The sequence below is a fragment of the Coloeus monedula genome (assembly GCF_965178545.1).
Source record: "Coloeus monedula genome assembly, chromosome: 1".
Classification (NCBI taxonomy): Eukaryota; Metazoa; Chordata; class Aves; order Passeriformes; family Corvidae; genus Coloeus; species Coloeus monedula.
The window spans coordinates 107,085,776-107,102,652 of record NC_138781.1 but is presented as its reverse complement, the minus strand read 5'-3'; the positions used below and the strand labels follow the sequence as shown (position 1 = coordinate 107,102,652).

Genomic DNA, 16,877 nt, shown 5'->3' with positions numbered 1-16,877 from the left:
TCTGTGACACTTTTTATTTTACACACCAGTGTTTATTGGAATGAGAGAATGGAGGACACCAAGACCTCTTTGGGAATGCGCAGGGCGGATGGTTACAAAACAATTTTGTTGCACAAAATCTGTGAAACATGGTCTAAACCTTAGTGAAATGAAACCAAAATATATAATCATATATTTAATAATAGTGCAAAATCAAATTTTAAATTGCAGTCAGCAACTTAGTCTGTAGGAATATCAGCAATAGGAACCATATGGGACTTTTATACCACCTCAGTAATATTTTATCCTCGAGTTCCTCATTTCACCAGTTCAGCTGCAGAATTCTTAGATAAATGTGCATGCATTCCTTGCAATTAACTAATTCATCTGGAATCCTAAGACGCACTCCTGGAGATCTTTGGCAAGCTGGCGAGTTGTGTCCTGCTCTTCAAAACAGGGCGAAGACTGTTTGTGGTCTATTTTGTCATCTTAAGTCAAGCAAGAGATGAGAAGAGGTTGTCCTTAGAGGGTGTGAATTCCCCATCCCTGGAAGTGTTCAAGACCAGGTTGAATAACACCCTGAGCACACTGATCTAGTGAGTGACATCCCTGTCCATGGCAGGGGGATTGGAACTAGATAATCTTTAAGGTCCCTTCCTACCCAAACCATTCTATTAGTCTACAAGTTCAATCTCTCATGGTCCTTTTAAGCTGACTCTATCTTTACCAAGCAGTCTTCAGTTTGAAGAGGAATTGCCTTAATGTTTTTATTTCTTCAGCATGAGAATTGCAGAGCTGGATGTCAGAGGACTGCTGCTTCTTTCTGACATAACCTGCATGAAAGAAATATCCTACAGCATTATGAATTTATGGTATTTGATACTGGGGTATTTTTTATTGCTCTGGAACAGAGACTATGGATGCCAGTGAGATACAAATTTTAAATGAGTATATACTTTCCAAAATTAATTCAGTTTGTGACCTCTGTTGATCCTGACTCAGTGCCAGCTATATTTGAGTTGGTGTCAGCAATATTGATGCCATATTTATCAGAAGCTGAATGACAAGATGAGATGATCACAGTGCTTTTAGGTGGCAGTAGTGATTGAGCTAGGTTAGAAGCAGGAAGTGTAGGTGCAAGCTCAGCATTTCACTGCTCATCTTTAGTGTTCTGTTGTTGCTTGGGCCTTCCTCTGTTACATTGCCTACTGTCAAGGAGGCCTAGGGAAAGACAGTTAGATTTCTGGCTGATTTTTTTATTCACTTTCCCTGATGCCTAATGAAAAATCACTGTATCATTTGCTGTAGAGCTGGTTCTCAGTTGTTAGACTGAGTTTTATGCTCCAAGGTAGTTACTCCTGTCATGGTAAAAGCTGCTTGGGTAAACTAAAATGATTCAACTTGATGGTTTAATAATTCTGTTAATAAGAAAATAATAAATGAGAGAAGAATCACCCACTGAAAAAATACTCTCAAACTCGAAAAAGTAAAAGTTTAGACTGTTTAAACATTTGTTTCCTTGCATTGAGTTCAAGGAGGGGGTGGTGATACCAAAAGAGCAAAAGACATGGCTAGTTCCTGACAAACAGTGCTTAAGTTCAAAGGCTAGAATAACTAACCAGCAAATAGGTCTAGAGATTTTTTTTGTCTTTATTATTTATAGTTGTTATCTGCGTGGGTTTTATTGTTTTGAGAAATTACTTAAATCTGGGTGATTCTTAACAACATATATTGTGTCCTGGTCTGAACCGGACAAACTGCTTGCTGACCTTGAAGCCTGCAAGGTTTTTGCTCCAGAGATAAGTTTGCCTGCTTCTTGGCATACACATCAGGAGTACTGTAGAAAAGACTTGAAACTCATAAGAAATATGAAAAGCTGCATGAAAAACAGATACAGTTAATGTCTTTGTTTAATGCAGAGTTCTAAAATGAAAGACTAGTTTGCACATTAAAGCTCTCCTCTTCCAAAGTTACTGTTAGAAGAATCAAATGTTTAGAAGGTATTTGCTTAATGGGAGATTATGGAAACATGTAGGTTCCAGGGTTTTTAGCTACACTGTGCTCTGTCTGGGTCAGATCGACAGGATTTTATTACCCTGGGAGTGAGTTGAAAGCACTTTGAAAGTGTTAGGTACCTAATGCAGAAGTTCCCTGCAGGTCTCTATGACGACAGCATTGCCTTCTTGGAAAGCCTCTCACAGATACCATGTTCTTCAGATTCTCTAGAGTTTTAAGAATTAGTGGATTCTCTTTGTCTCCAAACGAAGCCAGCAGAACTAATGCATGTAACAGCTGGGTCTATAACCACCTATTCTGCTTTTTATTTTACTTTACAAACATGAAGTCCGAACGAAATGTTAAGCAGGATGTGAAGTTGATATTTTAGTGTCCTGAATAGAGTTCAGAATTGTAATGTCAGTGCTTATACATGCTTCGGCCCTCAAGATACACATTTTTCACTCTGTTGGACGAAATACAGTATATTTACCTTAGTAACACGAGGATTTTTCCCTTTCTCATTCAGTTGTACAAACACACAAGATTATCTGCTTTAAAAGTCATACCTGTGCAGAACTAAGTGAGTAAGAGAAAATTTGAATCTTGGCCAAAGGTAATTTAAGGACAAGTTTTACAGATCCAATTTTGCTGTCTGATTTCATTGGGATTGGATTTTACCTGAATGCTTTTAACTCACCCACCCACAACCACTCCACCAAATAATTTGTAGGACTCAGGCTTCAACATAGGTACATAATTCATAGAACATTTGGTAAGAGAGAGCTGTGAATAACTGAAGCAAAAGACGGGGAAATCTAAACTGTAAAATCCACCTGGATTATGATGAGCTGTTCACAAGAACTCTGTGTTCTCTGAAAGTGGTATATAAGAAACAAGTGTTAAATATTTTAACTCATGTTATTTAACATGGGTAATGGTAAACCCAGGAGTAATTCATAAAAAATGGAGTCAACTTCAGAAAAAAAATTTTAGGAAATCCACAAAATGATGAGAAAGTGCATTACCACGACTCTCAAGGTACTGATGGAGAGCTCGCACAAGGGTTTAATGCAAAAGCCAGGTGCACACCAGAGAGAGAGACACAGGATGGATTGGACCTGGGAGAATCTTTTTTTTCCATTTATAATTCTTCTTATTAAGCACATTGTATGTTGTCCACTAATAGGAAGCCAGTTAGACAAAAGATGCAGCAGTACTAAAAGGGCATACAGGGGAGGGAGTTGGCGCAGTGCACTTCTGCCCCAGGAGAGATCTCTAGCTCTCCTGTAATGGCTGAAATTCTTTCAAACACTTTAAATATTACTCCATAAGATGATTAAAAAATCAGGAGAGTTTGTGGGGGAGGGGGTGGTGGCGATGTTAAGTAATTGAAGCTGTCAGCTGGAAAGACGTGGGTACCCCTAAAAAGGAGGAAGGGATTCAATGGAAAGAACAGATCTATTTTTCTTTGTCAAGTAAAGGCACCATGTGTTTAATTACAGTGCTGGGTAAAACTCCAGTGTGCAAGGACTAAATGGCATGCAGATTTAGGACAGGCACAATGTCATTAAACTTGCACCATTCACATTTAAGTGGAATTAGGAGAAGGATTAGAGTTTTCTCTTTCTAAGTTGTAAGGAGCTCAGTAAGATAACTATTTTTTTAAAATACATGGATAATATAATTTCAGTGTACTTCATGCCTTCTCAATACCTTATTTAATTTTTTTTAATGTGAAAGTCTTTTTTCATAAGCAGGATACAAGGAAAAATATTCAAGGTATGGATGTTTGTTAATTTTCTTGTAAAGTTTCACTTATGCATTTTAGAATCTGTAAGTCATTCTTATGCAACCTAAATTCTTCTGTTACCTGCACAGGTGTTGTTCTTGTATCAGGAAAATTGAATTCATGTCTCCTCATGTGTTTCAGGTCGGCAAATTCCACCCTTAGATCCTCATGAAAACAGTAACAATGGAGCAATCAAACTTGGAAGGCAGACTTCACAGACGGGTAGGCGGTGCTGCTGACCCAACTTGATCTTTTTAGGTTTACTTGAAAAACAGCACCATTTGCTTTTTTTTTCACTGAGAAAGGACTTTGTGGTCTCAGTGACGTGGCTCCTTATCTTGAAAGCAGTAATTTCAACACTTCCCATGAGCAATAACACAAGGACCAGAAGCAGAAGGCTTTACTTCAAAGGGATTTTGAAAAACCCAGTTGGAAAATCCTTTCTAATATCCTGTCAAAATTACAGTGTCAAAGTACTCTGATTCTCTGTTTGAACCAGTGACTATTGGTTTTGGGGTTTTTTTTAATAAAAAGATCAGTTTATATATAAAATTCAGGTTTGCTGCAAAAACTTACCTTCTTACAATTGCAAAGTGGACTTGGCATGTTTTTAGAGTATTCTCTGTAATAATAGGGTGAAAAAAAACCCATAAAACCTGAATTTCGGCTTATGGTTTCTCTGCCATCTTTTTAGCTGGACTCTGCTTCACTATTTTTCTAAATCTTCAGCTTCATCTACTTTCAGTAAACATCAGCAAGAAATGGACTGAATTTGCTAACTAAAGATAAAAAAAAGGATCCAAAGGATGAGCGAATGCAGTTTTTATGGACTGGAAGTCAAAATCTGTGTGAGGAAGTGCTGTGTATGTGGAAGATGGAGTTGTCATGAAGGAAACTGCTGGACCCCGTACAGTTCCAGTGTGCTTCAGAAAGAAGTGAAAATCCAGCCACTGTGCTGACTGGAATCACTCCCTGTGCAGGGTGTGGGCTTCAATAATTACTGAAAATGTAAAAAGAGCATAAATACAGGCTTAATCTCCACTATTTACCAGAGTTCCTCCAAATCTGTGCCCCAGACCAAATTTGTCTCTGTTCAAAGTTGCCTATTCCTTGGTTTCTAAAAGAGGGTGCCACAGTGCCCCACTCCTCATGGTCTCACTGCTGTGCTCCGAGAGGTCTTTGAGTTGGAAGAATGATATTTCTGTACAAAACCTGCATAAGAGAGCACAATATAATTTGGGGTTAGAGTCTGGAGTGTAATAAAACAAACCTGAATGTTTGCTTACAAATAGAATTCCCTGAATTTGTGGAGTAGTCTCCTCAGTTGTGTGGGGTTGTGGTGTGGAAGACCCACTGTGTGATATCTTTGAAGTGTGATGCACTTGGAAATGCAGTATAGGAAAAAATTCCTACAGAGGGTTATGAACTAGGAATAATGTAAAACTGTATGTGTTTTCCACTAACTTCCATCTGTTAAGAATGTGTGTGACTGAGATGATAAAATCCAAATTTATCTTCTTCATCAATTTCACTGGAAATGGGAATTAGAGTAAGAAATGTTGGATTCAAAACCAGAGCCCAGCCTGCATTCCACAACATTAATTTGTTCTCTTATGAGGAAAATTATGGTCACTGCACATTTTCAGGAGGGCTTATGAAAAGCAAACAAAAGGGAAAAATAACTTTCTACAATAAATCATGAGTAGGCAGCCTAGAGCATGGTTTCCGTGTTGATACATAAAAAACCAGACCTTATTGGCTGGTTGTGAGATTGCTTAGATAAAATGTCACTAATTGTTAGGGCTTGAAACAGAGCCAGATAAAATCAACAGGAACATTTTGTCTCCAGATTGCTTGAAGTAGTATAGGTGGGAAATATCCCTCTGGATTTTATCTAAGAATCTACGCTGCATTGTTTTTTCACATATGATCAATTTCTCATATACTTTGGCCTCCTTTGGAAACACTCATACTAGAAAATACGCCCTTGGATATTTTGGGTAAACTTCCAGTTTTCAGGTGTGCTGCTATATGATCCATGTCTCTGACTCATTGCAGCAACTACTTTACTGATAGTCCAGGGTTATTTAAGTGAAAATTCAGTAATCATCATTGTTGATAGCTGGGAAGGGAGACAGGCTCCTTTGGGGAACATTTAATTCCATCCCAGTACAAGCAAGTCTGCCAGGGATGCCTGGCTCTTTCACTTGGCTGGGGAGGGAGAAGCTTAACCTGGCCTTCAGTGCTAAGGAAATAGCAAACTTACCAACATCACAGGTTCATACATTTTATGGGGTCTATGACCAAATGCTGGAAGAGATCTGATTCCTCCTAAGTAAAACACAGTAAGAGGCTAGACTAGTTACCCAGAAAACAAGGTGAGATTGAACCCATGTTTTCAGAGGTGTCATAAACTTTAGTTCAACATATAGCAGATATCCATAATTGATTTTTAAGCTTTTGTAAATCAGTGTCACATATTCATATTTTTTTTAACATGGCATCTCAAAACTTACTAAATCCTAACTGAGATGTCTGAAAGCTTTGTAAGACAATTTTGTGAGTACCTTCTATACTCTAATTTATGTTCAAACTGGCAATTGATGCTGATCTTTATGAGATACTGTCCTGAACAACCAGATCTCACAGCTGGCTTTGAGCAGTATGTGAATAAGAACAGGTTTATGAGTTAAATGGTAAAATAGTTTAAAATTGAAAGTTTTTACAGTGGATCTCTGACAGATTTTAAAATTTGAATGGTGATTAAATAGGTTTTGCTTTTGGTGGGGCAAATTTAAATCACTTTATTCTGCTTTTAGACAAGAAAAATATTTAAATTAATAAGAATTCTGATTGTATAAGTTCTTGAGATTTGGGTTACTGGGAGCTTCAGTGGGGAAGTCTGAAGCCAGAAGAAAAATAACAGGCCAATATGCTGTGCAGAGCATCTCGCATTTTCTTTGAACACAGGGCTCACCTTTGACAGTGTTGTTGCCTCTCTGCTGTTTGTCAAAGCTAAGGTGCAGCTTTAACATGTCTCTTCAAATGGGGCAATGGCTTGTTATAAAAATAGTGATTTTAAAATGTAAAATTCATTATTTCTGCTTCCATTGGTCGCCTGTGTTGCTTGGAAAGTACCAGCACCCTTCATAAACAGCCAGAAAAATGACAGAAAACCCCCCAATCTCAGAGTTGAAAGTTTCAGCAGCAACTGGAATTCCTCATAGTAGTTAATGGCTGGTGAAAAGCTAAATTACTGTACTGGAGCACCTGACTGTGTAACTGATCTTCTCTAATAATAATAATAATAATATCAATGCTGCAGTTCTTGGTCAGCCAGCTGGTGCTGGGTTTCTCCAAGACTGATTTTCTCAAGAGAGCTGGCAGCAGGACTGAGGCGCAGGCTATAGTGCCAAGGGTATTTGGTGGAGCTTGTTTGCACCATGACTCAAGACTGTGACTGTCCAGTTGTGGGTGACTTGCTTTTCTGGCCTGTCGTGAACTAGTTTAAAAAACAAAATTATGAAGGAACTAGTTTCCGTATATGCTCTGCATATATGTGTGTATATAAGTACACTTTTGTATTGTTCTGCTGACATGTAGTGTTTTTTCACTATGTCTGGTTCTCATATACTACACATTGTATTCTGTAAGTACATTTTTTTGTTAATGATCATTTCACCTTTATGAACTTAAAGTTGTGGATCAAAGGTAGCAAGAAGATAGAGATACACATAGGTACAATTGTTGACTTGCCATTCTTGTGCATGAAAATGGCATATTCTAGAAAATGTTTGTCTTGCAGACTGAGAAATCTAAAAAGGTTCATTATTATTCAGGAATTGGGACTCAAAAGTAATAAAGTGACACTCAAGAGAAAAAACTTACTGTTTTTGCTCACAGTACAGCATGTCTATCTAAGGTGCTTAAATGTAACATGAGTCTGTATCAATACCTAAAAAACTTATCTGTCATCCCATGTTTCCACTAATCCTTCATGGCACATTGGGAACAAGTGTGGCTAGATAGGTTACATATGTAAGCATTCTGTCATCAGACTGTTTCAGTACAGTGATATATTTTACTAACCTACCCGTAATTATTTAAACCAGAGTCAGTGATAAATTGCCAGTTTAAAATCACCTGCTAGGTACTCTTCTGTTTTGTTTAAATAAGAGCTTTGATTGGGCTGGACCCACTTGCTTCATGTATGGGATGCTGCAATCTGTTAATACTTTACCTTCTGTTTTACATATTAACTGTATCATACCTAATAATATTTTTTCCCTAAAATGTAGTTTTTGTGTTTTATTTAACCTACAATGATTAATGCTAATAAATGTTTTAAATGCCTCTGATTTGGGGATATCTCTGGTTTCAGTAAAGCAGAACAAAATAGCTCCCATTTTGCACATTATTTGCTCTTGAAAAAGGGCTGTCTGCAGTCTCTGGATTACTTGCCTGGGATTTAAATGCTGCTTGAAATATGTGTGACTAGCCTTTTAGCAGAAAGTGAATGCATTCCTGGGGGATCCTGCAGTCCAGGTGAACTCCCAAAAACCAGAAAAAGAGGATCTGAAAATCCTTTTGCTAAGTTACTTGATTTATCCATTAGAAGAGAGTGATCTGAGTGGCCAGCATCTGCTTAGAAATTAAGAATAGTAGCTCTCAGTAGAAAGTGAGCTTCCAGTTACCACTTGCTTTGTATAGCAGCAATAACTAGTATGGCTCGTAAGATACTTCCTCTTTTGTATGTTTTTATTTTGGTGTACATTTATTTTTTTATCTTGCTTTGTGTCCCTCCCTCAGACTCATGTCTAGGAGTTAAGAATTAACACTCACTTAAGAAGTATGCAATATTTCATTCCTGTTAGTGTTATCATTTCAAGAGGTGTTTAACCACACCAACAGTTTGTTGCACTGTTTGGCTCGTATTTTCAAACTTTTTACCACATCTGTGAGGACTATGAATGAAGAGCTGGGTTTTTTAAGTAAAACCAGGGGCTTTGGACTAAGACTTTTCTGATTACCATGACAAATTCAACACACAGCAGTACACAAGAAATACTGTAACTCAAATAACAGTACAGAACACCACTTTTCTGTGGCAATGAGAAACCAGTATTTCAAAGAGGTTTTATATGTTAGGAGTTTGGTTCCTGGTAGAAGATACCCAGCAGGATCTGTTCCCTGCTTCAAAGCAATTACAATGATCTTGAAAAAATTACTTATCTTACCTCCAGCTGTGCATAAACAAGAAGGAACCTAGGTACATAACTGTGAACTAAAAGGTGATGTACTTAATTAATGGAAAGCCTAAGTAAGCCCCTTAACTATTATCAGTGTGTTGGAAAATCTGAAGTGAATGCTGTTCTGTCCTTAGGTGTTTAAAGAGAATTTTGCCCCTGAATGAATCAGTCCTTGTGTTGTCAATGGGATGTTTTACATGGCTTGGAAGCATGTGCCTGTGGTGCTTTAGGTTAGCTTGGAGTTGAATTTAGTGATGAGAGGGGAGCTGTACAATTGGCTGGAAAATAAATCTCTGCTGCTTTCCTTTTGAAGATTGAAGTTTGTGTCTCGAGGTACTTAAGGAAAAGTATTTGACATTTTGGCCTTCAAAATCTTCACCACTGCAGCTTCAGTCCCTGCAAAGAGCATCACAGGACACCCTGCTGTGATCTCCTGAGCACCGCACTGAAATCAGGACAGCAAGGCTGATGAAATAGTCTGTGTAGCTACTTCATACCTCCACCCCCTCACCTAATCTGCAAAACTGTTCAGGCCACTACCAGGTTTTGCCTCCCTTCCCTGAAAGGAAAAGAGTAAGCTGCAGGATTACTATTTTTTTATCCCCCCTTGGTGTTGTTTTATACAAGGCTACAGAATAATTTTCTTTAAAAGCATTAAAACACTCATGGGAGGATAGATTACCTAAAGGTGTTGTACAAATGCCTTTGTTAATTGGTGCTGGTTACTCCCTAAGGACTTGACATTGGTGATAGGATGGATGTCTTCACTGTGTAATGCAGTTCTTGGCCATCAATAAGGTCCTCTTTTGATCTACTATTTTTTGCCAGATGGACCAGGGATAAAATCATTGCTTGATATAAATGCTCTCTCACTGTCCAAAAGTAAGACTTTTCACTAAAAACTATGAAATCAATAGTTAACCACATTTAGCAGGTTAAAGATCAGAAGGAATAAGTAATAGCATAATGTGGCATAATATAGCTTTTTTCATATTTATTTCGAATGGGTTTCCTCTGTTTCAATTAAGAAGAGTCCTTATTGCAAAGTCCTTATTGCCTGTATTTCTGATACTACCAGATGGTCTTGATGCAGATTAGTTTGCATTATCACTTACCACTGCTATGTATTTTGTACAAATAGGAAGACAGGCTCCTGATATTCAATCATTGTGTTTTCAAGACATAGGTGTAGAAGTGTTACTGGAATTGTTTTGTAACATAGACGTTGTGAAAACTTGAAAATAGTACACTGACAGAACTTGAAGTGTAAGAGACCTGTACAAACTTGCATTTAGTGTCACAGCAATTAACAAGTTTTTAATAAGATATCATTATTTAGTGTGGCGAAGAGAATTTTGAGGCTCCTGGTTAGGTATTAAACATTTAGCAGCTTGGGAAAGATTTCTTTTTTCTGGCTGTTAGATTACTCATTTTTTATCCCTGAGACTGCCTGAAAGACTTAAAAAAAAAAAAGTTTTCTTTGAAAAGTACTGACCTTCTTTTCTCAAAACCTCCCTGAGAACCTGAGCTTTCTCTCTCCCATTATCTGTGAAAAGTTCTTTGAGACACACTTTGTTTATGATGAAACATTCAACCTTTCTCTTTGCTACATTGGGAATTTTAGAAAACAAAAACGCCTTTCCCCTAAAGTCCATTTAATTCACATTTATTTCACTTAGTCAGTGCCACTCCTGCTCCCTCCACATCAGTAAAATACATATTTAAAGAAGAAGATAAATACCTAACAACTAAATCCCTATTCCCCTACATCAAGTAGAGTACCCTGGGGAAATGATCTGTTACAGACTAAAACAGAAATGATCCCTACGCTTCCAATTACATATTGACAAGAACCAATCAATAAGGAAGTCAGCTTACATGTCTGAGAGATGCCCTTGAGGAAAATGAACATCACATTCCTTCCTCTTGGTCAATATAACATGGCTTGGGGAGCAAGTGATAGCATTGTTGTTACAGACTAAAAATAAATAAAAAAAATATTAGGAGGATAGTAACAGTTTCTCTTGACTTGTTTAAAAGGGTTGAAATATAGGTTAATCACCTTATAAAAGAAACCCCTTTTCCCTGTCATCTTCAAAGACACTGGCAGCTTTGCTGACAAATATATGTTGGGAATTCTCACAGGGGTTTAGCAAGAAAGAGCAATGGATGCAGCCTGGATGACACAGTGCATTTCTATATTCTAGCTCTGCAAAAAACCAAGTTGTCACCAAACCTATAGAATCTCTACCAAATACCCAAGTTCTTGTGTGTGTTCATCACTCATAATGTGGGACAATTTTGCACCATAGATATTTACCAAAAAAAGCATAAAATGTATAGAAGGAATCTAAATAAGCCCTCAGAAAGAAGGACATTCCAAATAAAAATGTAACTTTGATGTGCTATTTCTTGAGACAGTCAGAAACTCAAATGCGAATTAAATAGCTTTCCTGGCAGCATTCCCTTTAGAGATACTGTTTGTCCTATGAGTTTTGCCACACTCTCTAAGTCATTCCTGATTCTCAAGGAAAATTTGCTTTCAAAGTGGCAACCTGAACTGCCTGCTGGCACCCAACCAGCTCCCCTCCTACACCACAACCTTTGACACCAGAATGGTTCTCCCCATAATCTCAGTAAGAAGGAACAGAAGTCTTGAGATATGCTGGAAATATGAACTCATATTGATGTAGGAAAATGTTTCAACAGATTAACTTGCTTACTTGTGACAAAGATACTGAAAAGGAAACATTTTTATATTTTTTTTTCCCCCACCGGTATTTTTGTTTTTTTCAATGTTTTAGGTGGTGAAATTTCTGAAGGAGAAATAGGTTTCTTGGAATGAGGATGAAGCCAGAATGTCTTGTTGATTACAAAATTCTGAAGAGGGAAAAGAATGTTTAGAACTGAAAAGAAGGGACACAAACATGAAGATGTCCTACCCCAGGTGATACTCTTCATGGTGGGTTATAACCCCACTGAGGTGATAAGAAACAAAAGCTATGTCTGAAGTACAAAATCTGGATTTGGGGTAAAAAGGATATAATATTCTAAGTGGTCAGAGTGCATATACACTCATTCCATGGCATAGCCACACCACCTTAACACTTCTGTTACTTGAGAACCCTAGCTAATAAACGAGCATAAACAAACACAAGATTAGAGTACATCAGGTGCCTATGCTCCACCTATAAAAAAATGATACCATATCTTTACCTGTGGGTATGCCTGAATTTACCAAGTGCAAAGTCCACAGAGTAAAAGATGATGCCCATTCATGTATGCATGACACACCGGTTACTGAGTTGGAACTCTGGACAAAGGGCTTTGGCTAATACATTCCAGTACGTTTATGTAGCCACCTTGCCTGCATGGTTTAGCTTTTCATGAAGGTTGATGTTGTCTGAATGATGTCTTGGAATGATGGGTGGTTTTACACAAATTGTTCCAGAGAAGAATAAAGAAGAAAGGATGAGGTGGTGATAAATGTATCCAAGAAGATTTACACTGACTGATTTAACCACAGCATGTAGTATGTACTTAAGTAGTCGCTGCTGGCAGTCGCTGCTGGCAGCATCCATCACTGAAGTGTAAAATGGAGGGATTTTTATATTAATTCTCCCAGGAGGAAATCGATGCCTTAGAAAATCCGCAAGGCTTGAGTCATCAAGTCATCACTATCAGTGGGCATGTCTTTCAGACACTTCACCTTATCTCACTGTGACTCACACACCAGGGAAAGATGCACACCACGGCAAATATTGCACCCTCCCCTATGTGATAGGCACAGCTGAAAAAATTACAGGACCTGAAGCAACTACTAGATTAGAAGGAGAGCTGCCATCTGAGTAGCCTGTTTCTCATCACATCCATGACAGCGAGGTAGGGATGTCTGGGAGCCACAGGTTTCAAAGCTCTAAGAAAGTGGTTACTTATTTGGCAAAATGACTCAGCCCATGTCTCTGGTAGTGCAGGAGAGCCTGCAGTTATTGAGGCTGCTTTCTGACAGGTCTGCTTTCGAAGGCAGCTAGTGTTCCTGGTGAAATGGTGCCAGGATTCCCATGAGAAGTCCTAATTTCTCACGAAGTACAAGGAAAGACATGATCCCCACCATTTTCAACCAGCTTTGCAAATTTTCCTTCCATTTAGTGGGAGCTCCAAGGTATAACAAAATCCTGGATGTTAGATAATTCCAATGTATATTTCAAGCCAGGCAGCCACAGGCAGGAAATCAGACTTCAGGAACTTGTGATTTTCTACCGGTGTCTTCATATCATTCTGGAAATGTAAGGAGGCTGTGTTTCAAGCTAGGCCATCTGATTTTATACACAACCATGTCATAGAAAGAGTGTGATGAAGTGATGGAAAAGTTCTATCAAATTTTGTAATTGTCACCATTTTAAACATAACCATTGCTCTAATGTCACAGTTGTTATTTGCTTGCATCTTTTATACTCAGAGCTGGTCTGTGGAGACTGCATCAGTAACAAAACATTTAACCAAGTTAAAATATTGGATGTTCAATCTTAGGGGTGGCTAAGCCAATAAGATTACTCTTTAGGCCATTTTCACATTCTGAGTTGGGTTTCCAAGCCTGGAATGCAATCTTCAGCAAATCTTAGGAGGATTGATCTCGATAGCTTTGATGGGCAGCAAAGCAAGGAGCTCTATCATTACATTTTTATAAGTCACACTTTAAATCTGAGAATTAGACTCTTCTTTAAAAACTGTCATGTATTTGGGAAAGCTAATATATTCTACTGACATCACGTGTGATATTTCTTCACCATTTTTTCCCTTTATATTTACTGAAAAGTGAAATGAGGTTTTCAATCTTACATTGATCTCTTAGAGAGGGAACTGGATAGAATGTGAAAATGGCCTAACAAGTAATCTTATTAGGGCTTAGCCACCCCTAAGACTGAACATCCAATATTTTAACTTCGTTAAAAGTTTTGTTACTGATGCCTAGTCTAAAATCCAGTTCCTTCTGTCACAATTGTATACTCTCTGAATAGCCAACAAGACCAAATGCAATGATTTCTTTTTTGCCTTTGATATGAATTCGTGTAGGGACTAGTTTCTGGATAATAAAGCACCGTTTTTACTAAGCTACTTTGAAAAGTTGTATTTTTTTCTGTTATCATAAATTAAGTGATATTTTTGTTTTTCCCCTCTCACTATATGTATGAGAGAATGTTCATCAGTGAAAACAAAACACATTTAAATCTTCAGGATTCAATGCTCCCAAAGAGTTTGACAAAAAAATGGTGGAAATACTGTTGGAGCCATTCATCTTCAGTCTGAAATAATATTCCTGGTGCACAAGGGAGATTTCAGATGACTGGAAAAAAGTGAATGTGGCACACTGTAAAGAATAAATGCAAGGGGTTTGGATAATTATAAGCATTATATAAACCCTGGGCAAAATACTAATGAAAACAGATTATAAAGACAGAAATAAATAGAAATGAATTCATAGGTAGTATCTTATGTAATGTTAATAAATATCTTTTTTGTGTGAAAATAGATGCAGTCAAGCAACAAGATGAGACTAAAATGCAGCTGCTTAAGATAGATGTATTGACTTAATACACATGGATTACTTTAAGTCATTTGATGTAGCCCTGCATGACAATCTGGTAAAAAAATGCAGTACTATACAAAATCAATTTACCTATATCAAATGCTCTGGGAACCAATTAGCAGCTACATCAGCATGTTTCTACTCTCTTCTAATGGGTTATTTAACAGCTTCAAAGGAGCTAATACAGCTCAATATCTTTATCAGTGATCTGGAAGAAAACATAAACTCTGCTGAGAACTTTGCAAATTACACCAGAACTGCTGGAAAGGAAAGAATGAAGAGAACAAAATGACATAAAGGTATTGAAGAAGGTGCTTTGGATCTTAAGCATTAATCCACTTTAAACATAGGATGAATCTCAATGTGGAAGATACACTAGCTGCTGTCTGCAAATGTGGGATCCTCTGAAGCTTCTGGTGCTGGCCCAGAGAGGGAGGGTGGTTAATGAATAGAGACTAGTCTCTGATCCACTGTATGTTCCCATTTTCCTCATTTGTATTATTTGTCTTACTCATGGAAGGAAAAAATGCAAGGCATGGCCTGGTATAGGAAAAAATCACATTCCAGATTTGCAGTGGCTAACTCTGTTTTTCTATTAGATTGCTAATAATTTCTATTAAATTTCTTTTTCTCATACTAAGGAAAAAGGAGGGGAAAACCTACTGGCCTCCTTTGAAGAGGAAAGCAGGGGAAGTTTGCTGGCCTGGCTACTAGCTAGTGGGAACACAGAGACAGGAACAATGTGGATTAGGAGAGAGGGAAAGGGGAAAAAAAACAGCAAAAGAGGACAGAATTAGTTTCAGGGTGATGGACTGGGAGCAGAAGAGTCTCTCTCCCACTGTAATGTGTTTCCCTCTGAAGAGCAGAATTGAAGCCAGGAAATCTGTGGCATTAAAATAGAGACTGCACAGTTAAAGTCTGTATTAAAGGCATGCTCACAAAGTATTTACAAGCATTTAACTTAATGAATTTAACAGTGAAACATCTATTAATGTTTTTTCTGTGACAGGTATGTAGGCACAGGGCCAAACTAGCAGGTGAATGGGTACTGTCTCCTAACCTTCCCTGTTAGTTCTTGGTGTTGGAGGAGGAAAATGGTAGATATTCACAGCTGTAGGTGGAAAGCCCTGCACATGGTTGCAGTGTCCATGGCATAGGTAGGACTCGGCTGAAGGACAGAAGGGACTGGGTTGCCCACAGGGAAGGGGAGCATCAGAAAAACACGACAGATCTCTGGGTGGTGAGTGCACATGGGTGGGGAGTGGAAAGGCCCCACATGGGCTAATACAGGTCAGAGCATCTTTTGATACATGGGGCTTTCTGCAGCTTCAAAAATGCTGTCAGGTATTCCTGCTTTGCCTCTGCAAAGTGTTTGTACCTCTTTTAATGTGACCCACCAAAGCACCAGAACAAAGTCTGAAAGACACAGCCCTGTTTTTGTGCAGTATATCAATTACATACTGAAATCCAACAGGTCCTCATGGATATCATTTGTACAATTAAGCAATAAATAATTCAGTATTTGGCAGTCAAAGACTCTATCCATAATAATATGGAGACTTTTTTCTTTTTTTTCTTCCCAGAATGCAAAGTAAATATTTCATAAATGATCTCTCAGGTAGAGTGTTCAAGCTTCTGTGCAGACACAGAACACATCTGCAACAAACAAACCAGAGTGGGGAGATGATTCTAGAAACTTTGTGTTTTTACTCCTAGACATAATAAATTAGTCAAAAGCAAAGAGTTTTGATGTGTGTATTAGCCCCACATTAGTAAGGGCTTCCTGCACCAGCTAAAGATGCATTAGGAACACTTGCCTGTTTCCTGCCACAAGACAAGGGTAACACTGAAAGAATTTCCAGGAGAGGCCCACAGTCCACAAAAGCAGAGTGGCTATGGATGCCCGCAGCAGCTGTGATCTTGCAAATATGCAAGCTCTTAACTTTATGTAGAATTTCATGTATCCAGTATTCCTCACAATTGCATAAAAGTGCAATTGCAGAGGCAGACCTTTCGCTGGCATAAGTGCTTGTGATTTAATTGATCATTCAGAGTGGAGAAAAATCCTTATGTTATTTGGTAGGAGACTACGGGAAAATGGATATTTCCTCATCAGTCACGACACAAATGATTGAATCCACTGACAGTTTTAATGTCTCCCCTTCTTTTGCTCTGCTCATTTTCAGGCTCTAATTTGATCTTTTGGCAGAGACAAAGATTTCATTCTCATGTTCATGATACCTATTTATTTTTAAAGTGTTGTTAACATTGTTTC

The 16,877-nt window shown here is 38.1% G+C and overlaps 1 protein-coding gene across 1 annotated transcript in view; it reads left to right on the top strand.

The window, feature by feature from the left end:
- RAB31 (RAB31, member RAS oncogene family) overlaps window positions 1-8,099 on the top strand; it is a 60,632-nt gene extending 52,533 nt beyond the window's left edge. Inside the window, exon 7 of the mRNA XM_082278270.1 lies at window positions 3,908-8,099. Within this exon, the coding sequence (XP_082134396.1) occupies window positions 3,908-4,005 (98 nt within the window). The 3' untranslated portion in view covers window positions 4,006-8,099. The remainder of the gene's footprint in view (window positions 1-3,907) is intronic.
- The last annotated feature ends 8,778 nt before the right edge of the window (window positions 8,100-16,877 follow it).